General features: G+C 44.9%; 2 protein-coding genes across 7 annotated transcripts in view; one reads left to right on the forward strand and one right to left on the reverse strand.

Annotated features, from left to right (window-relative positions):
• Window positions 1-5,699, forward strand: part of Zc2hc1b (zinc finger C2HC-type containing 1B) — a 52,501-nt gene extending 46,802 nt beyond the window's left edge. Inside the window, exons 7-8 of one of the 2 annotated variants that reach the window (XM_059272730.1) lie at window positions 4,739-4,823; window positions 5,585-5,699. In XM_059272730.1, the coding sequence (XP_059128713.1) occupies window positions 4,739-4,809 (71 nt within the window). In that variant the 3' untranslated portion in view covers window positions 4,810-4,823; window positions 5,585-5,699. Of the gene's footprint in view, window positions 1-3,394; window positions 3,605-4,738; window positions 4,824-5,584 lie in introns of those variants that run through there. The other variant, XM_059272729.1, reaches the window with a different exon arrangement.
• A 3,014-nt stretch (window positions 5,700-8,713) lies between these two features.
• Window positions 8,714-25,087, reverse strand: part of Plagl1 (PLAG1 like zinc finger 1) — a 42,661-nt gene continuing 26,287 nt past the window's right edge. For 2 of the 5 annotated variants that reach the window (XM_059272733.1, XM_059272731.1), the window contains 3 exons: window positions 24,129-24,201; window positions 13,193-13,557; window positions 8,714-10,816 (listed from right to left, as the gene is read on the reverse strand). In XM_059272733.1, the coding sequence (XP_059128716.1) occupies window positions 9,244-10,816; window positions 13,193-13,344 (1,725 nt within the window). In that variant the 5' untranslated portion in view covers window positions 13,345-13,557; window positions 24,129-24,201 and the 3' untranslated portion in view covers window positions 8,714-9,243. Of the gene's footprint in view, window positions 10,817-13,192; window positions 13,558-24,128; window positions 24,218-25,087 lie in introns of all 5 variants that reach the window. The other 3 variants (XM_059272736.1, XM_059272734.1, XM_059272732.1) reach the window with 2 other exon arrangements.

A 25,087-nucleotide genomic window follows, 5' to 3' on the forward strand; every position in this document is an offset into this window, starting at 1 on the left:
TGAGACACAGAGAAACTCCACCTACAGAGGACAGCTTGTGGGAATAAATTCCTTCCTTCCACCACGTGGGTCCCAGGGTCCAAATTCAGGTCTTCAGGCTTGGTGGCAAGCACTTTTCCTTTTGAGCCATCTTGCCAGCCCAAAGATGTAGCCAGACTTTCCTTTGGGCCACCAGCTCACAAATAACAACATGGAGACGACTTATTAATTATGAAAGCTTGGCATTCCTTATAATAGGCTTTTCTCCAATTAGCTCTTATAGCCTAAATTAGAGGAAATTTGCCTGGTGGGTGAATTGTGACGTAGATGAAACTCCCAACTCTGGATTTTTGAATTAGGGCTGGAATGAGTTAAGACTGGTGCTGTTGAAATAGAATGGATTTATTTTGCATAAAAGGACATGAATTTGGGCCTGCTTAGGCAGAATGCTGTGGAAAGAGTATGTCCACCGAAGTTCATGCTTTGGAAACTTAATCCCCAATGTGACTATGCTGAGAAAGAATTTCTAAGAGGCATTCAGAGTGTGAGGGCTCCATCTTCCCTTGTGTATGAAAGTGTGGTCTCCTACCATTGGGTGTTCTGTCATAGGATGATACCACAAGAAGACTGTCACCAGATTCAGGCACCCTGAGCTCATACTTCCTAACTTCCAGAACTGTAAAAAAAATAAGTGTCTTTATGTTGTGGGATATTTGTTTCACCGTGTGAAGATGTGTTTCTGCCTAAGGCCCCTTCTGATTGGTTTAATAAAGAGCTGAATGGCCAATAGCTAGGCAGGAAAGAATAGGTGGGACTTCCAAGCAGAGATGAATCTAGGTGTGCGAGAGACGCAAGCAAGACACTGAAGAATTTGGATACATGGTACAGAGGAGAGGTGACTGAGCCATGTGACAGAACATAGATTAATAGAAACAGGTTAATTAAGGTTATGAGCTAGTTGGGGAAAAGCCTAAGATAAGGCCAAGCTTTCATAATTAATAATAAGTCTCTGTGTTGTTACTTTTGAGCTGGTGGCCTAAAGGAAAATTAGCTCAAAAGGACAAGTGCTTGCCACCAAGCCTGAAGACCTGAATTTGGACCCTGGGACCCACGTGTTTCTCCCACAAGATATCTTCTGTAGGTGGAGTTTCTCTGTGTCTCAGCAACCACTCCCAAATAACTAACATGGAGACTTAATTGTAAATGCTCAGCTGATAGCTCAGGCTGGTTACTAGCTAACTCTTACATTTTAAATTAACCAATATTTCTTATCTACCCTCTGCCACATGTCTGTACCTTCTTTCAACATGGCACATTCACCTTGCTTCTCTCTGTGTCTCTCGCTCTCTCTACTCCCAAGACTCCACCCTTCTTCTTCCCAGTGTCTTCTGTGTCTTGCTGTCTTGCCTGTACCTCCTCCCTAGCTTCCAGCCAATCAGCTCTTTTATTAAACCAATCAGGAGGCACCTTGGCAAAGACACATCTTCACAGTGTACAAAAAGATTATTCTATAAACAGTCCTCTGACTTTGATATTAGTAGTTTGGGCTACTTGGTCTTACTCTGCTTTTTAAAAGTATAGCTATCTATGGTGCCATTCATCTATCTGGTAGTTAACTTTTGTATTCGTCCATTTTCAATTACCATAATGAGGACCTGAGACTTTATGAGGAAAACAGACCTCTTTAGCTTTCAATTTTACAGACTGAAGGTCATGGGCTGGGCCAGTCATTGTTATTGATACTCACAGTGGCAGATGTGGGGGGGGGGGCGGTGGAGAGAACTGCTTCACTCCTTCCTAGGGTCATTCCACTAATGACCCCTCCCCATTAGGCTCCATCTCTTAAAGTCCACTCCTTCTTGACATCACCACTCTAGGGACTAAGCTTCCAACACACCAGCCTTAGGGAACACACCCGAACAATATCCAAACTATAGCAACTTCTCCAAACTCTGGCCTTCACCGCCCAAGTCTCATCAATAAAATATGCACATAGTACCTCCCATGTGTGATGTTCATTCTAAGTTCATAACAGCACAGACACGTGAGTGTATCAGTCTTCCTTCTAGAGTCTTGTAAGAAAGCGCAGAACACACAGGAGTCTCTAATACCCAAGAGCTTGTGATGTTATGTGAAGTGGACAAGCTCTCACAGATGCTCGAGAGGAATCACTATTCAACATAAGTTACTATGTATGGCTGTTCCCTAGGTCTGTGAAGTCTAGGAGCACAGTCAGTCATTATATATATATTATATATATTATATATAATATAAATCACATGGGACCGCAAAGTCTAAAGGGAAAGAGTGAAAGAGACCAGCTTTGTCTCTGCACCTTTATGGCTGAAGTGAAATTTGAGGAAGCAGAAGCATTTAGGATGAGCTAGAGAGCAGATGAAGGAATGCTGAAGGAGAACAAAGACATAAACATAGGAATCCCAAGGATGTGGTCCGGAAGCACAGCGTTCCCTTGGCCGAAGCACAGGAACAAGTTAGAGTGTTCAAGAGGAATTACAGCTGGAATACAAGGCTGGTACCAGAACAAGGGAGACAACGAGTGCCAGGCAAGGCATCCAAGTCCAGGTCATCGGTGCCATGCAGAGTCCTCCACACTCGGCCTGGCGGGCACATCCGTGCGAGCCAGCAGTTGGAATGCCCTGGGAACTTTTTGTTTCTGGCCACTTTAAGTTAGCCTGTCAAAACTTTGGTTTGAGAAATAGCAATTTTGAGAATTTTGTAAGAAATTCGTGATTACTGTAATAGACGTTGGGAAATGGGGGAAAGGTTATAGAGCAAGTAAAAATTGTTCTGCATCCTGACATCCTGACCATTGGTGATGCTGACATTTTCCTGTACCCTAACATCCTAACCATTGGTGATGCTGACATTTTCCTGCATCCTAACACCCTAACCATTGGTAATGCTGACATTTTCCCACATCCTGAAATCCTAACCATTAGTAATGCTGACATTTTTCCCGCTCCATTTTGTTTCTGCTCCTACCTGGGTTTTCTGGCCTAACACAATTTGAACACTCCCCTATGGTAGAAGAGTCCTTCTGAAAGCACAGTGTTGTATCAGGAACACGTGGTCTATTTGCCAGTTTTCTTGATGTTGAGCACATCAATTGTTCCTATTGACTTTGTGTTATATATACATATACCAGTTGTGGTGGCACACACCTTTGATTCCCCAGCACTTGGGAGACAGAGGATCTGTGTGAGACCCTGTCTCAAAAATTAATTAATTAATTAATTAATTAATTAATTAAAGTTCCTTATTGATGGACAAGAGGTTCATACACTGCCCCCCCATTTATACTGTGCACTCTTCTAAGTACTGCGGGGACAAAGTCTCATTTAATCCTTACCATAGTATAAGGATGTCAATGTAGATTCATATCCCTATTTTACAGATAAGCAAGTTACAAGAAAGATTAGGCAACTTGGACAAAAGAGCAATACCCCAAACATCAAACCAAAGAAGATACATCTAATAAGAAGCAGCAGAGCTTTCCCCAAAACTTAGTGTCCTTGGAAAAACTGGGTCCAACACCGTAAATATCAAGGTTACATCAGGAAACTATTTCAGAAAAAATAAATGACTCTTTTTTGCTTTCCACAAAGACTCCGATGTTCAGACGGAAAACGGGTTTATAACTTAACAGGTAGTGACTAGTAGCTGTTTCTTGAAGCTTTGTGTAAGAACAGTGAATGTTCTGGGGAGGTGCCACACCAGATTAGTTCCCCAGCACCTCCATGCAGGGACTAAAATCACCAGGAAACTATAGTGGCAAGATGCAGACTGGGGTGGCTTCATGTAACTACTGAGTAGCTTCACCCAGCCCTGATGCTGTGTGCTTTTATCCCTGGAGCTACCGGTGGTTTGTTAGCAAGCTGAGCATTTACCCAGACCAGCTTCCTCCTTCTTCCATAACTGAATGAATGGTTCAACAACCATAGTAAGGATTGGAGGAGCAGTTGTTGGTTCTTGGGCAGAAGTAAATCCTGTCTATCTTCAAGTACACCTAACCCCAAAGCCTCCATTCATTCCTATGTCCTTTGATTCACAATGCCCTTCTTGCTGGCTCTTCATAAAATACTGAAAGGTTAGGAAGGAGGCCTCTAGGGCAGAGGGAGCTCCATTCCTGCAAGAATGAGTCCTGTTTCAGATCATACAGCCAAGCATACCTCAGTGTGGTATGCTAACCTCCTTAGACTCGTGCATTCCCATACCTGACAGGAGTGCTGAGAGTGTGGAGCAAGCCCATTAAAACAATAATCCAGCGTGTGGATGTGGTGTGTGTGTGGAGGGGGGGGGGTTTGCAGTCTTTTGATGCTTCCAGAAGGCTTATCAAACCCTTTCCAGAAGAGAGCTGGCAAAGAATTGTGAAGAGGTGAAACAACAGTAATTGTGGAAGGATGTTGAGTCATGTTATATAAATGGTTGGTCATCGGAGGCTGCAATTTAAAATTCCCAAACGAACCACAGACTATAAGGGGTGGTAAGAAGCACCTGAAAGGGTCCCTGTTGTCTGTCTGTCTTTATTTATTTGTTTGTTTGTTTAATTTTTGTCCCAAATTCAAGAATGGGTGAGTCTGTGTCTATAGCTACCAAAAAGAAAGCAGGAGTAGGGAGCCTGGAATTCAGTGTGATGGTTTCACAATTTTTCCTTATTCCCCCTGCCCCCAGACCCCCTCCCGCCCCCTTGGGAATGTTCCATTTTGACATAATAACAAATCTGTTTATGTTTGCAAAGGATTAGCTACGGATCCTGCTTCTGGAGGAAAACTCAGACAAGGGTTTAACAAATCTCCTAAAAAAGATTAACTCCTAGAGGCCAGGTAAGAACAAAGCCACATGCATCCCAGTGTAGCGGGCCATGTCATATTGTGCAGGATCCAGTGAGTGGACCTCTGAGGGAAGAGGCCTAGAGAAAGCAAGTCCTGAGAGGGACTGGCAAAGTATGCTCTTGAAGCCCAGGACAACCTCGGGTTTCACTCTTCGGGGACAACCTCAGGTATCATTATTCTTTAGGTACCAGCTGCCTCTGTTTTGAAGCAGTATTTCTCTCTGGCCTGGAATATAACAAGTAACTAAGCTGGGTGGTTATTAAACACCAGGGATCCACCAATCTCTGCCTCCTTAGCCCTGGGATTATAAACACACTTCACCATTCCTGGCTTAAAAAAGAAAGGAAGGAAGAAAGAAAGCAGCACAGGTTCTGAAGATTAAAATCCCTTCCTCACGCTTGCAAAGCAGTCACTTTACTGAGCTATTTTATGTCTTGACTGGATAGGAAAGGAATACTTCCCTTTGACCTGGAAGCTATTGATTTTCCCATTTTTTTATAAATCTACTTCCCCTTTTAAAAAGGTATCTCCCACTCACATCCATAGCCTCCTACATCTATCTCCATCCTTGATAGTTCTGCTGGGTGTGTACTGTGATTTCACTTGAGAGACAAGGTATCTCATGGTATGAAGGCTTGCTTAGAGACTAAGCAATCATGCTTCCCGAGACTTCAAAATCTGGAGGCCCTGGTTACCTAATATTTTCCATGTGGAAACTGAGGTAACGCTCATGTCCTTTCTTCTGTCCTCAGACTGGCTTCCTGTAGCTCTGCAGCCTGGATGGTCGGTCACCCAGAAACCACCCACCACAGAAGGCCAGAAATGTCTATTCTCATCTGGAATCATTAGAAGAAGTGATAGACACTAGCTTTCGAGTTTATTTACTCCTTTGACACTTTTCAAAAGTTATAGTAAATTTATCAGCCTATATCATGATGGGTGGCTCAAAGATTCGAAGATTTGCTTGAAGTGTCCTTAAGGCATTGAAGAAAACAATGTGGTTTTGATATTTATATCTTTTTGTGAACCAGTCATTGGAGAACTACAGTTACCTGCTAGGAAATATTTGTTTGTTTGTTTGTTTGTTTATATAATGTAGGCTGGGCTCAAAGTTGTAGAGGTCTGGCTGCCTCTACCTCCCAAGTGCTGGGATTGAAGATGTGTGCTACCATGTTCAGTTCCAGACTATATTTCTTAGAGTGGAGGAGAAAGGTTGAAGATACTTTCTTTCTCTGTGAAAGAAATCTCTAGCACACTGGTTCTCAACCTCCCTTATGCTGCGACCCTTTAATACAGTTCCTCATGTTGTGGTGACACCCAACAACAAAATATTTTCGTTGCTACTTCTTAACTGTGATTTTGCTACTGTTATGAATCGTAATGTAAACATCTGTGTTTTCTGATGGTCTGTGTGTTGCCACCCACAGGTTGAGAACCACAGCTCTAAGGGCTTTCTTTGTACTACATTCTATCACAGCTAAAAAACCTGAAGTCCCCATTCATGTTTTTTTAAATTTTATAATTAATTTAATTTTACATATCAGCCATGGATTCCCCTGTCCTCCCTCCTCCCGCCCTCACCCCCCACCCTCCCCCCAATCCACTCCACATTCCCATCTCCTCCAGGGCAGGGACTCCCCTGGGGATTCAGCTCAGCCTGGTAGATTCAGTCGAGGCAGGTCCAGTCCCCTCTGGACCCATTCATGTTTTTATCATAGCTTTGTTTATACAGTTGTGTTGGGAGGTGAGTCAATTCTTCCTTCTCTTTGGAGTCTTAAGGTTCAGGAAACATCCTTCTGTAGAGTTATTTACATTTAGTTTGTACTTCTTAGTTCAAGAACATACTCTTAACTGGGGACTTTCATTAGGAAAATTAAGCCATGTTCTCTGTCAATGTTTTAGCAAAAGAATCCTGGGCTACTCCCACTGCCGGTGCAGCGTACTGAAATGTTAGTGATCTGGACCATGGGGACCAAATGCCATTGTTTCATGTACAGGAAAATCATGTATTTTCTGCAACTGACCAAAGACTACAGACTATGTAAAGGTATTTGTGGAAGCGTCTGTGACCAGACCTTGGCTGAGGTTAGCTATTGTTTGGGGAGACTGCCTTCCCACCCAGAGGAAAGGGGGACTGTGGGAACTTAGATATCCCAGGGCGGTGAATTTGATTCCATGAGGTTATCTTACTGCCTCATTGTCCACTGTGGGTCAGCTGTGGCTTACAGACCCTGGTCTCATGGCTGATCCCATAGTATAAGCTTCCCGGTTACGTCACTGACTTCAGCCCAGCCCCACCTTGGGCTTCTTGACAAGACTTTTTCCATATACAAATGAACTCAGGGCTTCCCTTTCTTTCAACCCCCTCCCATTTAGCACACACACACACACACACACACACACACACACACACACACACACACAGACGAGGGGGGTGTCATATCTAGGGGATATAATGTTTCCTGAAGAAATCCCAATAAGTAATAAGTGGAGGTACCAAAAATCAATTGTAAACACTACTGTGAAACTGAGTCTGGGTAACATGGGAGAGATCACTCTGGTGGCTATACCTGTACATCAGAAATAAAACATACGACACTCTAAGTGCTGAGAATGTGACCAAAGCTTATAGGCTTCTTACGTCATCTTTGCTCAAAGGAGGTAAAAGTTCTGATGGATGCTGATGCTAAAAAGTAGTTTCTGGAGAAGTAATGACCAGGAGGAGGCATGAGGGAGCCAGGAAGGTTTTCTACGTTAATGGAGTGTAGCCCGTGTTGACGTCGGTGCCGCTAAAAGAAAAAAAAAATGCAAGCCAGAGTGCTAGATGCTTAACGTTTATTGTAGGATATATATGTTGGGAAAGACAGTCTCAAGACGAGATACAGTCTTCAAAGGTTAGGTTTTACACTTTCAAAATCGATTAACAAGGTATCAAGTGAGGGAGATTACAAGTACGGTTACATTTTCAAAACAATCCTGGGGATACAAACTAACGACTTAAACTAGTCAACTACTACAGGTACATTTTTCAATTGGGTGATTACAAACACAATCACCGGGATACAAACTAACGACTTAAACTCATCAACTACTACAGATACATTTTTCAATTGGGTGATTACAAACACAATCATCGGGATACAAACTAACGACTTAAACTCATCAACTACTACAGATACATTTTTCAATTGGGTGATTACAAACACAATCATCGGGATACAAACTAACGACTTAAACTCATCAACTACTACAGATACATTTTTCAATTGGGTGATTACAAACACAATCATCGGGATACAAACTAACGACTTAAACTCATCAACTACTACAGATACATTTTTCAATTGGGTGATTACAAACACAATCATCAGGATACAAACTAACAACTTAAACTAAACTACTACAGATACATTTTTTCAATTGGGTGACTACAAACAGTACTAACGGGACTTTTAGCAGCGTTGAGTACCGCATTAAGATAGACAAAGAGAATTCTTATCTAATACACTTATTTTTCTAATTCCAGTATATTGTCTTAAATTCCTGTTAAAGACATGAGCATGAGAGTCGGGGAGACACTTCTGACTAATGCCTCCAGTATTTTACTACTTAACTTGGTTACACAGTGATTTCTTTTTCTCTCAGATCTAACTGACAACTAGTTTTGTCTCTAAGATAAATGAAGTCATAACTCACATTGCAACAACATCACATGAAAAATATTGAGGACTACACTAAAAATTCACGTTAAAAATGAAGAAATCAATAGCTTCACAAGGAACTTTTCCTATAAACTACAAAGTAGGCTACAAGAAGAGTAACTAAACTACATCCAACCCTGAAGGCAGGCGAGTCCCTGAAAAGAAAAGAAAAGAAAAGAAAAGAAAAGAAAAGAAGAAAACACACAATACACCGCCTAGTTCTAAATGCCATACAAAGATTACCCTCTTCTCTTAAAAACATCTTCCAAGTTGGAGAAATCCAAGCCTTTCCATCATGTCCTTCCTAGGCGGTGCTACACACAAAGTTACCTAGTCAACATCATTACAATAAAATTCAACACGATAAACCATTTACAAAATAGCAGCTGTCGTTTTGGATCTTGGTTGTGATTATATGAGAATAATATGAGGATATAATATGAGGATAATAATACGATAATAATACGATAATATTTGCAGAATACGCACGCACTCACTAAATTTGGTACAAAGCATCAATACTAAGGATATATATTGGCACAATGCATGCAGTTAGAGAATTCTTTTTCTCAAGCTAGTAAATCGCGAATAAGCTAAAGCCCCAATCCTGTTTTCCAAAGCTTCCTCCTCCCAAACTGTAACTGATGTTTCAAACTGTAACTGATGCTTACAGCATCTTCCGCAAGCTAAACGCCTTCCTAAGAATCAATTTATCTGAAAGCGTGATGGAAATGGGGCAGGATGGCGGTGTTGGTGCCAGTTGTAAAAACGTGGGGGATAGGGGGCAGCGGGAGCTGGCCCAGATTCACAGCGCTCACTGCTATTTGGGCTTCTGGTGGCAGCGGCTGTGGCATCGGCTGTGGCATCGGCTGCGGCAGCGGCTCTGGCTGCGGCATCGGCTGCGGCTGCAGCTGCGGCTGCAGCTGCAGCGGAGGTGGCTGTGGTTGTGGTGGCTGCGGGGGCAGCTGCGGGGGCAGCTGCGGGGGCAGCAATGGTGGCTGCAGCTGCAGTGGCTGCAGCGGCTGCTGCGGCTCAGGCTGCAGCTGAACCTGCAGCTGTGGGTGTGGCTGCTGCTGCGGTGGCTGCTGCTGCGGTGGTGGTGGTGGTGGTGGCTGCATCTGCGGCTGCGGCGGTGGCAGCAGCGGGGGCGGAGGCGGCAGCGGTGCTACATGCTGCTGCGCCAGACATGTGATTGTATGGGGCATTGGTTCCCCGGGCCCCATAGGGATGGTGTTAGTCACAAAACCATTCTGGGGGGGAGGAGGGGGGATTTGCCAAAACCCCAACAGTGAGGAAATCTCCAGAGAGGCAGGAATCGTTATATTCACAGCATCTACCACCAGCTCCTTGGGCATAGTGACTTTCCCGAGGCCCTCCTTAGCCATCTCAAAACATGGGCTGAGTTTGAGAGGTGACTGAGGCTCTTGCAGAGGCAATTCCTCAAAGAAACCCATGTTGCAAAAGCCTTTGGCTTCTGCTTTAATCGGCAGGCCAGCAAGTGGGGCAAATGAGGTAGAAGGAGGACTATACTTATGCTCCTGCAGGGTGTGGGGAGGAGAGGTGGGAACTACCCCAGGGTGCAGAGTAACAAGCTGCTCTGGCATTGGCGGCATAGGCTGGGGGACCTGTTCTGGGGGAGCAAGCACTAGACCATGAACCTCGGGTGGCAAGCCACCCGCAAGCCCGTTCTGCACGGGCACCCCTAGCTGGAAAGGTGGCATGGCAGTAGCCTTCAGCTGGAAGGCCGGCGCAATGGTAGGGAAGGTGCCCATGTATTCCCCTGCCTGCATGCTCTCTTGCATCAGCTCCTGCGAGTGCGTCTTCTTGGTGTGACGAGTGAGGTGGTCTTTGCGCCCAAATCGCTGGGCACAGAACTGACACAGGAAGTCCTTGCATCCTGTGTGGACCACCAGGTGGCGACGCACATCCTTCCGGGTGTAGAAGCATCTCTCACAATGGTCGCACTGGTGTTTCTTCTCCCTGGTCGCATGGTGGGACTTTTCTTCCCTGTGAGCCTTGAGGTGGCTCAGCAGGACCTCGGTGCTCCCCAGCTCTGCAGAGCAGACCTTGCAGATGAGACCTCCGCCGCTGGCAGAATGCAGGGCCACGTGCCTCTTGTAGCCCAGCATGGTGTGGTACTTCCTGCGGCAATCCTGGCAAATGTAGGAGATCTTGTTGGGGTCGTGGGTCTGGAGGTGATTCTTCAGGTGATCCTTGCGGTTGAACGACTTCTCACAGTGAGCACACTGGTGATTCTTCTGGGGTGAGTGTGTGGCCATGTGTCTGGAAGCAGAAAAGGGGGTGGGGGCAAACAGTTCACAACAGAATTAGTTTATGAACGAAGGCATGGAGAGAACACAGTCAAGATGTGACTAGTTATTTTCTCAAGGTCTTCGTGACATTTTCACTTAGCAACTACTTGGTTGTATTTTCCAATTGCATACGTTTTATCATTTAAAAGGGCAAGAATTACTAAAAGCCAGATTCAACTTTATACCTGTAAGAAGTATTGACAGATTGTTTTCCTGTTATATAAGGCAGGGGACATTGCTAAAGGGTGAGAACCAATACAACAGTCATTTGGGATATCTGAAATACACAGTGGTTTCCATGTTCTTAATGTACTTAAATACATTCAACAGCTCAGCTGCAGAAAGGGGATTTGGACTGCATCAGATGGCCATGTCATCCCATCAGATGTCTACTTTTGCCTAACAGGGATGAATATAAAGGCAGGACTGGCTTGCAAACTTGGAATTTAAATCATTTTCTATTTGACTTGGTATTAAGGAGCAGGACCCCAAAGTTCTGTTCAGGGTTTTCTATTGTTGCCTTTTCCACTCATCCTTTGTAGGAGATTTAATCATCTCTCACCCGTGGTCAAATATGGATAATAACTTAACCTGGCATTTCCTACCCATTTCTGTGCTATCTCTGAGTGGGACATAGCTTGGTAGCGGTACTTGAACAGTTTTCATTTGCTCCTGTGGCTAAAGAGTTGACTCTTTCCCCTGCCTGGCATCCAATCTTCCCAGTGACATTTACTCTTTACCTTACTTCCTTACGCAAGTTGAAATGATCTCACGATGGTTCCTTCCCTTCCCTTCTCTTATCTCACAATGCATGAACTACAGGCTTCAGTATGTCCTGTGGCTAGCACAAATGCATCACTTTTGCACAGCAGGTAGACCACGTCAAGACTCAGAAGTCTTCACGGTGCTCGTTCACAGTAAGACTTCCTTAGAGGTCAGCCTGCCCCACCAAATCAGCTTTTCTGATCCCTGGCTGTCTCTTCTTAGCAGCTAGCTGTTTATGGTACTGGGACCCACCTTCTCTTTCTGGTTAAGCAAGTCAGTTATTTTTTTCTTCTTCAATCTCTGCTTACAAAATAGGTTGTGATGGTTGGGAACTGGATGGAATGCTGCCCTACCGCCTTGAAGACAAACCTGAGCATCTTGCCATCTTCACCACTTTCCAGTGCCTTAAAAGAGCACGGACTCTGGCCAGGGAGGCCGGAAGAGCTGGGGCAGGGACAGTGGATAACCATACCCTGCTTCCTGCTTTGCCCTACTTTCCAGCTGGACGGAACAAGTCATTTCTCCTGAACCACCACCTCTCCAACAGTGTGTAAGGCACCAGTTCCTCTTACCAGGGTATTCCTAACTAATTCCATTTATTGCAATAATCTGTTTGCTCTACTGTCTTTTTTCCTCCCCGGGTCTCCCACAGAACCCTGGGGTGCTCCCAGTGAAGCTAAGGCTACCCTCTGGGTTTCAGTAATGGTGCCTACATGTGTGCAAAATGAATCTGATGCTGAACGGGGAGCCCTTGACACAAAATCAGTGCACATGGTAGCCACTTGATATGGTTACTATGACAACCAGAGAATGGCCCTACAACAGAAGATATTTGAATTTTAAAATACAGAAGCATTTTCAGTCTCATTTTAAACATCAACTTATATTACATTATCAGTGACAGTGATGTTCTTAAGGCCGGGAGCATAATTTATATCTTCCTTTTACCTCTTTTAAGTGCCTTCCTTCAGAGTACTCCAAGACGGAATGATAATGCAACGCTGCTACCACTCAGATTGGAAGCCAGGTTACTAATTCTCCCACCTATGCATTTATGTGTGAGTCGCCAGCAAGCTGAAGCTTGGAGGATCATTTCATGAAGATTAAACACAAGTGATATCAAGAGAAGCAGTATATACTGACAGCACTCACTGTCGGTTAGACTAGGTCTGATTGCATAGTTTGTCTTTCCTGTGGCATTCCCAAAACCAATGTGGGCAGAATATACATCTCGGGTACCACTTACCTCATAGTAGAGAGTACCTAATTGACATTAGAGAAATAATTCATACTATATGCCAACTCTCTGTTAAAGGACTCATCTGAAAACCACTGGCCTGGCATATCGTAGGTCCTCTGAAAGTCTGAGAAAATGCACACCTACAAAGTCTGGATACCCAAGTGAACTCATCTTGCTCAGGTGTCATAGTGATCACTGGAGATATGACGACTTTAAAGAGTCCCTCAAAGGCTAAAATGCACCCACACCCTGCCTTCTCTTCCCCTTCAGTGAGAGCCCTGAAGGCCCGAAGAGACACTTAAAGGTCCAAGTAAAAGCGCACACCTTCATAAAGCCTCTCACCTCATCAATTTATATTTAGAGACGAAGGCTTTGCCACACTCAGCCTTCGTGCACTTGAACGGTCGCTCCCTGGTGTGCGAATAACTGTGGATGGTGAACTTCTCCAGGGTGAGGAAGGACTTGCCACATGACTGACAGCGGAACGGAGCCATGGCCTTTGCTCTTCACACCTTCTTTTTCAGATGTGATGAGCAAATGCTGTGCCATTTAAAGCACAGACAGAAAGAAGGTAGGGAGTCGCGACAGCCGGACTCCAGAAAGGGTAGTAGAGGCGGCAGTGCGGCCAAGCAGAGTGGGAGACACAGGAGAGATCCAGGGCAGGAAGGAGATTTTCATCACAATAGTTCGGCGTCCTGAATGGCCGTCTGTGGAGATAAGAGGAACAGTTTTCTCACACCAGCTATTGGAAAACTGTATCCACCACCACCACCGCTCTGGAGCCAATGACCCACAATCAGTATGTTTCTTTAAAGTGGTTCAAACGGGTCCAGCTCCCCATCCTCATTTCTTCCTTCCCGCAGTCCTTCATCTGCCCCTGTGTTCCAATGGCTGATGAAACATTCTCCCTCCTAAGAAGGGCTGCTATTTTCATAGATCACGGCCATCGGCTTCATGGTTTCGGCTCAGTGTGAGACTCGGTTGATTGATTCAGGGGGAAAAACAAAAACAAAACAAAACAAAACAAAAAAACGAGCCTCCCTCTTCGTCATCATTGTGTGTTACTGGTTCACAATGACCACCCTTTTTTTTTATTCAAACCACGAGCTTGCCCTCTTTGTGCGCTATGAGCATAAGGCAAGTTGTGGACAACACCTGTTCAAACTCTCAGGGGATGAGAAGAAATCATTTGTATACGTCTCGGTGAATTTGTTTGCGAGATCACTATGCACAAGGGCAGACCCAAACAAAAGATGAGGAAAGAGAGCCTCAGCTGCACTGGCGTGGCGAAGAGAGAGAAAATGTTCGTATGGTAAACAAGACTGGTGGTTCCAAGGAGAGCTGGGGCCATCACTGTACAAAATCATCCCACATTCCTCAGTTACCCATGGGGTAGCCAATGATAGGGGATGGGCCTTTTGTCTCCTCCAGCTTGTTCTGTCCCTAATCCCAATCCTTATCACCCTTGGAGCCCACTCAGCATCCCAGAAACCCTGGATCTCCTCCTCTGGCCATTAAGTTGAGCTGCCTCAAGTGTCTAAGGTGACATCGTAAACACCACAGCAGACCACTGTTCAACGGAGTCGTTTTCAGGGAGGGAGAGGCTAACTTCGCATGTGGCAGTACTTTTACACATTTAGAGTACAGGTTGAAGAGCCCAAATCTGAAAAACTTCGGTGCTCCAGCAACTGAAATTTTCTGAGTTAATTTCTGATAGTACAAGAGGAAATTTTCATACCTGACTCTATAGGACCAGTCACAGTCAAGATGCCAGTAACTTGAAAACGCTCATAAAATTACCTCAAGCTATTGTAGGAGGTGGTTATAAAACTGAAACGTGACTAAATTCCACGCTTAGGCTTAAATCCCACCCACAGGATATCTCATTATGTTATACACAAATACTTCAAAAGGCAAACAACGCTGAACTACTCTCCCAAGTGCACTAAGGCTTATGTTAAATACATGGGAGTAGCTGTTGTGCACAGATTGGCCTTTAGGGCAAGTCTTTAAAGCTCAGCTGCCTGTAGCCTTTTGGTTATTGCTCTAAGTCTTTAGAGTTGCCATTTATCGGTAAACATTAATTTTTACTTCTCTTTTAAGGTACCCTCAAATCAGAAGCCTAGGTGGCATATGAACACTGGCTGAACTGCCTTTAACTATAGCAGTACACAGTACGTGCGCACATTATTGCAAGGACCTTGTGTTTTTTCCTGCCCCAGATGGCTTCAGTGTCTGGGCAGAGGTCACTACACAGGGGATATGCTTGTTGTTGCCTTGTTCTATCTGCTTGGAACCTATCCAGCTGACTTCTGTGCTTAGGCCTAAAGATTCTGGACTAGTCTGAAGCAGGGGCACACTGGCGTCCTCCGGCAGTATCTTGGCAACAAGGCTTTATGGTGGCTTTGATTCTAGCGACATGCATGCCCTTAGTCCTCTATTACCAAGTATGATTTTATTTGTTTTTGATTATCCGAGACAGGGTCTCACTTCATAGTACAGGATGGTCTGGAACTCAACTATGTTACACAGCCTAGACTTGAACCTATGGCAATCTTCATGCCTTGGCCTCCAAATGCTATGATAATTAGAGTGAGCCACCACACCCCACTCAAGAGTAACTCTAACTGGGTTCCTTCCCTAGCTCTACCCAAAGCCCTCTTGCTCCCACCCCTTATTCCTGTTTCTTACTCTGGCTCATGCCCAAGGCCCGCCCTTGAGTCATCTCCAACAGCTCTAACCACAGATTCTTTTTAGAAATTCCACTGTGTGTGGAAAGCCGTAGTACTGGGCCAGCTTAAGAACACATTCATTCAGTTGAAATTGCCTGATGTTCTTTCCAGGTCTGTTTCTTCAAAGACTAAAACACACATGGATTCTACAGTGTGAAATGTTTCTTTCTTCCCTCCCTTCAGAGCTAAAATAGCACTGAGCACTCATCACTTTGGAGGAGCCAGGGGGGAGGGCTCTGTACACCCTTCTCCTACTTGCTAGGCACATAGATGGCTCTTTTCAATTTAGCTAAGGAGATTTATTTTCCCCCACCCTTGCTTTAGGAGATGAACAGTGTGCCCAACATAACTTCCTGTGATGGAGGTGTGATACAAGCAATGACTACCCCGCACTCCAAACATGCTGCTGGGAAACCGCAATGATCTTAAGTTAGACTTAAACAGCACGGGCAGCCAGTGGCTACTGTGGGTGACACAGGCAAACTCTTAGATGCCCTGTCAAGAGATGAGGGGAAGCCTGGGCTTTCCTTGCACATATGACTGTGCTACTGATTAACCCTCAGGTGTTTTTGCTGAAACACAAGAGGGATTTAGATCAGCTGTTTTATTAACATCGGGGGAAGGGGATGTGGTTCCATAGTTCATACTCTAGCTCTCTCCTGAATTCCAAACTCATGGTTGATATAATCACATAATATATGTAAAATGGTCTGTGGGGGACAATGAACTGAAACAAAAATGACTCATAATCTTTCCAATTCTGACTGGACAACCTGAAAAAAAAAAATCACCAAGTACATAGTAGTTACAGACTAAGAACCAGGAGAGTCACAGTGCCGCTAATGGTTCCTAACCATTGAGCTATATGCATGATGGAGCAGTGATACATGTTGTCTCCCAATGCATACGCCATCAATTACTCATCATGGGAGGGGCCAGCATGGACCAGACATGTGCAGAACAACCGAAGGCTTAGCTTCACTGCAGCTGTGAACCTTGAGTGACAACATCAGCACATCATGAGAACAGCAGCGGAACAGCACTTCCTCCATTTTAAAAGCTGTCTTTTGACACTACGGTGTGTCAGTCCCAATCTCTAGTTACTTCTTCCCTAGATTCCAAATACCAACAGTCATGGGCTTCATCCACACCATTTCCCCCGGGGGCCTTCAGAGACTGGGCACAATCAGAGCTGGCTAGATGTGGCTATGATTGACTTAAGAGTGAGGCAGAGTCCTCTAACTTCAACAGACAAGCTCCTCACAAAACAGAGCCTCCCCCACTCAGCTTAGGTGCTTCAAGAACATATTTCCCTAAACCTTGCTGATATTTAGGTAGTGTTAGACATACCCAGCCTAAATACGAAAAGCAAAACATTCTCAAATGCCGAGCTCATAAACCACACCGTGGTGAACACTCTTTAATTTCTTTGGAACATCTTTAGAGAGTCTCAGCTTCGTACTACTAATATTACACTCAACATCTTTGCATATTCTATACACATGGAAACTTAGAACACTGTTTTCATGATATAATCACAAACTTCCACACAAAAATTTCCCAACCGACAATAAACTCTTTATGACTGAGGATCAAGCCTTACCTATTATAAAAAAAGCTAATCATGTAGCTATATACACCATCTCTCAGCCATCTCTCACCTAATTCATACTAGCTGTATACTCATAATTCTATTCTTCAGTTAAAACTCGATGTACTTAAAATAGACTGTCCACCACGTAGCAAAACATCAATAATTATAACAATTGAAAGACTATCGTCTCCCAAGAGAGTCAGTCTGCCCTGCTTCTTGACATACAGATCCTGCCTTTGAATCTTAAGCATAGTACTATTTCAACACCTGTCACCCTAGAAAGATAGTAAGTTGTACCCCCCCCCAAACATCTCAGGACTTAATTTTCAGTCCCCCTGATTCTAAAAATACTGAGTGAGTGATACAGATCTGCCTGTGTGCCAAAGAAGGCTTGGCCATCTGCTTCATTCTGCCCATGCCGAATATTTGAGAGATGAGAGAGGATCAGACTGAAATAAGAACATATATATATATGGTAACAGTCAGGAAGACTTTGGTCCCTGGGGGTGAGGGGTATACAACAGTGAAGCAGAGGTCAGAACACAGATGGAGCCCCAGGACTTCCCCAGTGCTGGGAAACACAATCATCTAATGGGGGACGACTGCTTTACAGCATTCTCAAAATAAACCAGGACTTCTGGCTCCTGTGTCCATTGTCCCCAGGAATACAAAGTGAGGCCCATAGCTGAGAGGAAACGAGATTTCCATTTTGGTCTTCCACGGTATATACTCTAAGTTGGTCAGTTGTTTTCATTTGGTCTGGTTTTGAGCAGTACTACTTGGAGTTTAGAAGGTTCTGATCCAAAATTTCTCTCTCACATTCCCAAGACTGGGGACCATTACCACATGATAAAGATCAGTTTGAAAAGGGTCTTTAACAAGGTTGAGTTTTTGTGTGTTTGCTTACTTCCTCTCGTAGTCACAAACTACGAAGGAGCCACTTGTCAAACAGAAAGGGTAAAAAAATATTTTTCGTATCTGGCTTCAGGGTACTTTTCTCAACTCTTTGAAGTACTGGATATCAAGTCTCTACTGGCAGATTAAAAATACATCCAGACGCATTAGCAGGAGAAAGAGGAAGCCCTGAAGTATCCTATCTGTTACTGCCTATCTTGTATCCTGTGCACTCGTTACATCTGTAGGGTACAGAACTTGAGCAAGGGCAGTGTCAGAAGAGGTCCCACATGCCTTGAAGTGTACACACGTGAGGCTCCTATGCTACCTTACCAGCCTTGAGACACAAGGCCCCATAGCAAAGCAGCAGGCCTGTGAGTTCTCTGGAACTCCATGCAAAATTAGCATGTGTACTAGAATTCTTATAGAGAAGAGAGCCATAATTTTCTTTACATTTTTAAGGGGTTCTATACTCAAACAGGTTTAAAGGGCATTCCCTGAGGTGAAAAATGAGAGAAAATCCTTCTGGGTGCTGTCAACATTTCACTCAAATGTTTACAACGAACTAACACTTCCTAATTCATGTGCTACATGTCGGGTGCCTATGCTTCATCAGATCAAAATGGAAAGTTCTATAAGAATGTTTTAAGCAGAATCTACACAAATTGATTTGAAGGGTATGTACAGGTGATAATTTAATAGGCCCTGTCCTGTAAGGCAGGCTGCTCACCTATCACAGGGGTTCACTTGTCGGCATATTTAAGTCTTCTGTGAAATACATAATACTCAGTAGTAAGATATTCTCGCTAAGATCCCCTGACATTTGAGTTGACACATCACTTAGAAGACACTCGCCTGCAATGAACTCATAAATTGGCTCCACAAAGCCTGCCACCTTGCCATGTCTGCAGACCTCTCTCCCATGGCGGCTCAAAGGTGATCAAGGCCAAACATCAGTCCAGTGGGCCATTTCCTTAACGTGCTACATTCTCTTATAGCAAATGTGTTTCCCGTCCTGGAATGCCAACCATTGCCCCTCTGCCAGGCAAACTCCTGTTTCCCTGTCTCTCCCAGATGAAAGAATGAAGTCCTATGCCACACTGCGGGGTTCACTTAGCAGGTTAGCCAACATCTCCACCCACATCTGTCTGGAACTCATACACATGGGTGGGAACCCCCCCAACTGCACTGCCCTGCTACCACCCCTGAGGAAAGGCTCTCCACAGCCAGCTGAACAGTCGGGTTTGTGGCCTATGGGTTCCTTTCAACTGTCATTAATTGTTAAGCCAATGGCGAAAGCTCTTATTTTCTTAGAAATAAAGCCCATAATAAGAAAGCCGAAGTGAAGTTTTTTTTCCATCTAATATCCAAGTTTAAATGGACAAAGCACTCTAGCTGCTTAGACCACAGTTTCAGATATAGAACGCATTACACGACCCCGACGTCTGAAAAAGGAATGAATGCTTTCTGTTCAAATAGTGTGAACACGATGGAGTTCAAGATGTGGACTGACTTCAAGGGAGTTACTCTGGCCACTCTTGAAACTCCACCAAAGACAAGAAGAGCAAATGAATCTTCAAGGGTCCCCCTGTGTTACTGGACAATGAGGCCCATGTTGATGCTCCTCCTTAAGTATGCAAGGCTTCCATCAGGTTGGCTTTTTTGTTTGTTTGTTTGTTTTTAATGACCCTCTACTCATAATAATAAAGGTCTAAGAGAAAGTAGCTGGCGGGGCCAGAGATGTTGAGACTATTTAGGTTTCTGCTCTGTCTCTACAGAGAGAACGCGGGCTGGTATGAGGAGAGACGATGTTCTGGTGCTACTCTGTGAGCAGAAGACTTAGCTTAGTACCTGGACCAGTGGAGAGAGCCCAAGATGGTAGTCAATGTTTCTTTTCCCTAGGGTAGGTGGATGATGAAGTACGCTAGCCCTGGGGTATAGAGAGGTTTGTTTTCTCTGCGGCAGGCTGCAGCGGGACTAAACTATTCTATTCGGGGCTGTGGAAGGAGAGGGAAGCCAGCGCGTGAGGACACGATGTTCCCAGAGCCCCAACGACAGGAGCCTCTGCCCATCATAAATTCCCCAGCTTCCTTCGGGGTGAGACAATGAGGGGATGGGCTATAGTGAGGAAAAATAAGCAAAGGAGAACTAAGTCTCACTTACAAAAACTTAGTCAGAGGCCTCTCAGGAACTTGTGTATGTACAGCGGAAGTATAAAGGAGACCCAAACGGCTAACAACTACCACCTTTGGCTGCCTGACCCACGGGCAAAGAGCAGGGGTTTTGTTTTTGTTTTTGTTTTTTTACAGATGTGATTTCTTTGTTGTTCCATTCTCATACACTAATCCTGGATTTGCGTTTGTACACGTGTGCACGTGTGTGCATGTTGTCTGCAGGTTAAGAAACCAGAAAGAGGCTCACGAAAGGGAAAGAAGAGATGGGGTGGGGGGGAAAACAAAAAGGAGACTATAATGGAACACATGTGACACGGGAAGCAGAAGGAGGGGCTACTGGAAGGGAGTGGGCAGCAGGAGGGAGAAGAGAATGGGGGAGGGGTGGAGAAGGAGCACTAGGAAGAACAAAAGTATACACAGAAGTGGTACAATGACTACTTTATGTGCTACTTTTAAAAACTAGTTAAGTTTTTATTCGGTGGGTTGAAGACACTATCGGCCCACGCCAATCACCGGCTCTGTACACAGGAAGGGAGAAAGGAAGAAGAGCGAACAATAGGTAGAGAGGGCCAGCAAAAGCATCTTGGCTGGAATGGGAAGTATATGAACCTCAAAGTGCCCCCAAAGGAAGGAGCCATACCACCACAGCTGCTTCCGGTGGGCCGAGTGTAGGACTTATTACCACGTAGGAGCAGGAGCGGCCTCGTTCACACGTCTGTAGCCTCCCTCCCCCCCCTCCTCCCTCGCCCCCAACACCACCACCAGCCCCCTTCTCTTCCCACAGAGTGGACACAGGGGCTGGGGTGGCTCCATCCCCACAGCGTCATGGCCTTCTGAGGGATGAGAGACGGAAGAAAGCAAGAGAGGAGCTACCTTTGCAGACCCTCCACGCCCCCCACCCCCCTTGTCGCACACTGAATTCTGAAATGGAGGATTCAGGAAGAAAAGGGTGAATGTCTCAAATGAGCCCAATAGACAGGTGCATCCAGGAAGACAAGTGTGGAGTCCCAGACCCGCTCTGAAGCGGGGAAGGGCCATCTTTGTTTTAAGACTATTTCTTGATGGAGACTAGGTAGCCTGGTGTGAGATACGGGGTTGCAGAGCAAGCCCACCAATCCAGACAAAAGCCTTTGGTATTAGAAGCAGATATGTGAACGTCAAAGTCAGGGATGGAGACTGTTCCTTTGTGACAGCTGAGAACATATGCCTCCCCTCCCTGCAAATCCCTTCCAACTGGCCTTTAGACCCTTGCGCTTCTATAGCTAATACTGAGAAAAACAAAAGCAATCTGGGGTACACTGACAAGGGCAAGCCAGATCCATGAGTTAAGAGTATCCGGAAGAAACTTATAATCTACACTGTCAACAAGAGTTGAGTGGGTCAATGTAGCCTTAGACAGTGATCTCTCCAGATAAACAGGAAGGGACCAAGAGTGTGGACACCCACGTGCCTGTAGGCTAGTCTGGATGATCAGAATTTTTTACTGCTTTTGCTGAATATCTGCACAGCCGAAGTTCTGATAGCCTCCGAGTAGGCTGTTTATACCATATACCAGGAGGACGAAAGGGAGGAGCCGTGTGCTGGAGTTGGAGGAAAAAGAGAATAGCAGAGGAATGGACAGGGAATGGCGGTGGGGAGCCCAGGGTTCAGCCTGCCTGGGGGCATGAGGTGAGGGAAAGTGCAGCCCAAGAGTCCAGACTGGAGGCCCTTCAGGCATAGGAAAGACGACTTATCTCCCGGGGAGCTGGGAGTCTGTGGAGGTCAGGGCCTGGCAGCAGCAGACTGCTTAACAGAAAGGCCATCAGTCATTGCTCTCTCTTGCATGACTATCAGAAAGGAACAGGAAATCCGAGGCCCTGCTCAGAAGCCCCTGATGAATCTTTTTCCACACAAGATTGAGTCCAGGACCAAATCACCCCAGACACACATTTTGACAGTCCCTTCTTAAATGACAACGTCCGCTATTATTTCTAAAAAGCTCTCTATCCGTGGACGGCTTATCCAGAACTTCGAATCTGTGCTATGAAAAAAGTGAATGTTCTTTAATCTGTCAGGCAAACTGTTCATCTAGAAATAAATCTGAAATGTAGAAGTATTTAATCATTGGACCTTCACAGTTCTCCCTGTCTCATTCTTTTTTTTTTTATTAAGCTGGTAAACATTTTATTGGGTTTCTGCTTTGAAAGAAAGGGACGATAAAGAGAAGAAGAAGGCAACATTTCTAAGCTCCTGCGTGGCCTTCTCTAAAAAGGGGGAAAAGCTTAAAAGGAAAGAAACACTAGCTAGGCGGGCCTCGTCTTTTTTTTTTTTTTTTTTTTAACCTTACATCTCTTTCCTCCCCCATTGGCGGCTTTGGGCCCTTTGTTTGTGTAACAGACCATTACAATCATACCCGGTTCAATGGGGGAAGAATGTGAACTCTCCAAGTAGCTGTGGGAGCAATCCACATGTGTGGTCCCTCCCCCTGCACAGCCGGCCCCATCTGCCTTTCTGAGCGCCAAGCCTCCAACAGGGCAGGCACCTTGCTTACAATAAGCCCAACTTCCCACTGAGGCATACAGGCTGCCCCTTCCCAGGAACCCACAGCCTCCCCCTAAGCCTCTCTGCCTTCCCCACGTTGGTACATATCCTGCTTGGGCCTGTCCCCTTCAGCCCCTTAAGAGAGCTGTCTACTTTCCTGTCTTCAGCCTGCAGGCTCTCGCCTGAATCCTGGGCAGACACATTCCAGATCTCCCTGGCTATCACACACTCTGTCCTCTGAAGTCATGTACACTATAAACAGAAGACACGAGTCAAGACTCCTCTCCTCTAGCCTCCCCAAACTAATTACAACTCCCTGGGCCTTTGCCGGTTCTTGGCAGATAGTGCTGACCCTCCTGGTATGAATTTCAAGTTCTTGGTTAATGAATCAAAATAGTATTTAGTAACAGTTGTCTTTCCAAAGGAAACAAAATATTTAAAACAATACTATAGTGTGTCAGTTGAGCTCATAAAGCCTTCTCACGGTATTCAGTTTAATTTCTACACAAAGCCCTACCATACAGCTAGAGAGGCATCAGTGGTGCTTGTATTTGACACTCAATGAACTGATTTCCCTGTCCTTACTAATGAGATACTAGACTAAGAAAGTGCCCAGTACATGGTGAGCTCCTGGGAAGGATTAACCTTCTGCAATGGTACTGATGAGGACAGTGCAGAGCAGAGGCTACTCCAGTTGTCTTGAGCTAAGCCATGCGCTCTTTTATTCCCCACGCAAGCTGTCTGGGTGAGCAGACAACCCTTCAGCCACAGCTTTTGACCAGTGTTTCCCGATCAATCCCTCCAATGGGTAGTGGGCTCCCCGGCTGAATGCAGTCAGCCTCCTTGGGTTTATGATTCATCCTCTTCCATGAGGGAAGAGAAACCGGACAACATCTTTAGTACCGAGGTCTGTCATCAGCCTATGGGTTTTTGAACTGTCTGGATTATCAGCAGAAAATGTCACGGACCTGCTAGGTAGAGCTGGGGCCGCAGACAGGGTAAGGGAGCCACAGAGGATGTGAAAAAGTTGCTAATGGCATCACCAGAGTCCCTAAGATGTAGACCAGACTGATGCTTTGACAAAAGACTCCTAAAGCGTTGTGCCGTTTACGAGGTATCTTGCACCTCGATCGCATCCCTGCATCCCTGAGTTTACCATGTGCTTCCAAGCAACTTTGTGTTTTGAGATTGTGTCCCTGGCTGGCTTGGAACTCCCACTATAAACCAGGAAGGCTGAGGTCATAGAAATCCACTTGCCTCTGCCTCCCATATGTTGGGATTAAAGGCACGTGCACCACCACATCCAGCTCCGAGCAATTCTTATCAAACATGTCCAGAGAGGAATAATTTTTAAATGTTCATACCTTCTGCACGACCAGGAATGTCAACTGTTGGTCAGGTATGGAGTCCTCTAGAAGTCTGTCTGAAGACTCGAACCTGTAAGGAAAGACACCTTGGACATCGTCAGGGAATGGAGCTAGAAGAACATTCCCCCATGATTCTACTACCTGAAACTTTCTTTGAGAGCACATTGCCCGCCCGCCCCCCCCCCCCCCAGTGTGGTATCAAGGCAGTTCCCTACACTGTCTCAAGCATCTCAACTGATGGTCTTAATTTAAAGTATATCCTTTGTCCTACATGCAACTACATTAGAACTCTGAAGTTTTCCCCTGCTTTCTGCAAGCAGGAAAAAAAAAAGAAAACATATGAAATTGCTTACATAAAATATTCAAAACAGCACTCAGAGGAAATGGTGTTTCTTTTAAAACAACAATATTAAAATGCCGTAAAACAGGTATGCAAATCTATGCAGTAACAGAACCTGAAACAAATTATGAATCAAAAGAAAGCAGTGAGTGGGTGGCATGCATTTGCAACAGGAGTTTTATGTAAGCATATAGATTTATCAAATTTGCAGAAAGGCTGACATTCCTAAATTGAATATGCAGTTAAGTGGGTACTAAACCTGACTATGCATTAGAATTAGCAAGGAAATCTTTTTGTTTTAATAAAAACTAAAAAAAAATAAATAAATAAATAACAAATTCCAAGGCTACCTCACAAATCAGCAGGCTGAAAGACCATGACCAGGGCCCTGGAAATTGATCTCTTTCCCTAGTCTTCAGTAACCTGGTCCTCACACCAACCTTGTACCACCGAACAGACACACATCCCTGTTCATCAATCCAGTCCATGACTTGGCCTTTTCCAACTCAGACTATTCTGCCAAATTGATTTTCGTGGGTAGGGAGGATGCCTCGATTTTCTTAACCAATATGAAAACGATTGATTGTGAAAAGCTAATTCTCTCATCTAAGTGTTT

Source organism: Peromyscus eremicus, chromosome 8b, assembly GCF_949786415.1.
Source record: "Peromyscus eremicus chromosome 8b, PerEre_H2_v1, whole genome shotgun sequence".
Lineage (NCBI taxonomy): Eukaryota > Metazoa > Chordata > Mammalia > Rodentia > Cricetidae > Peromyscus > Peromyscus eremicus.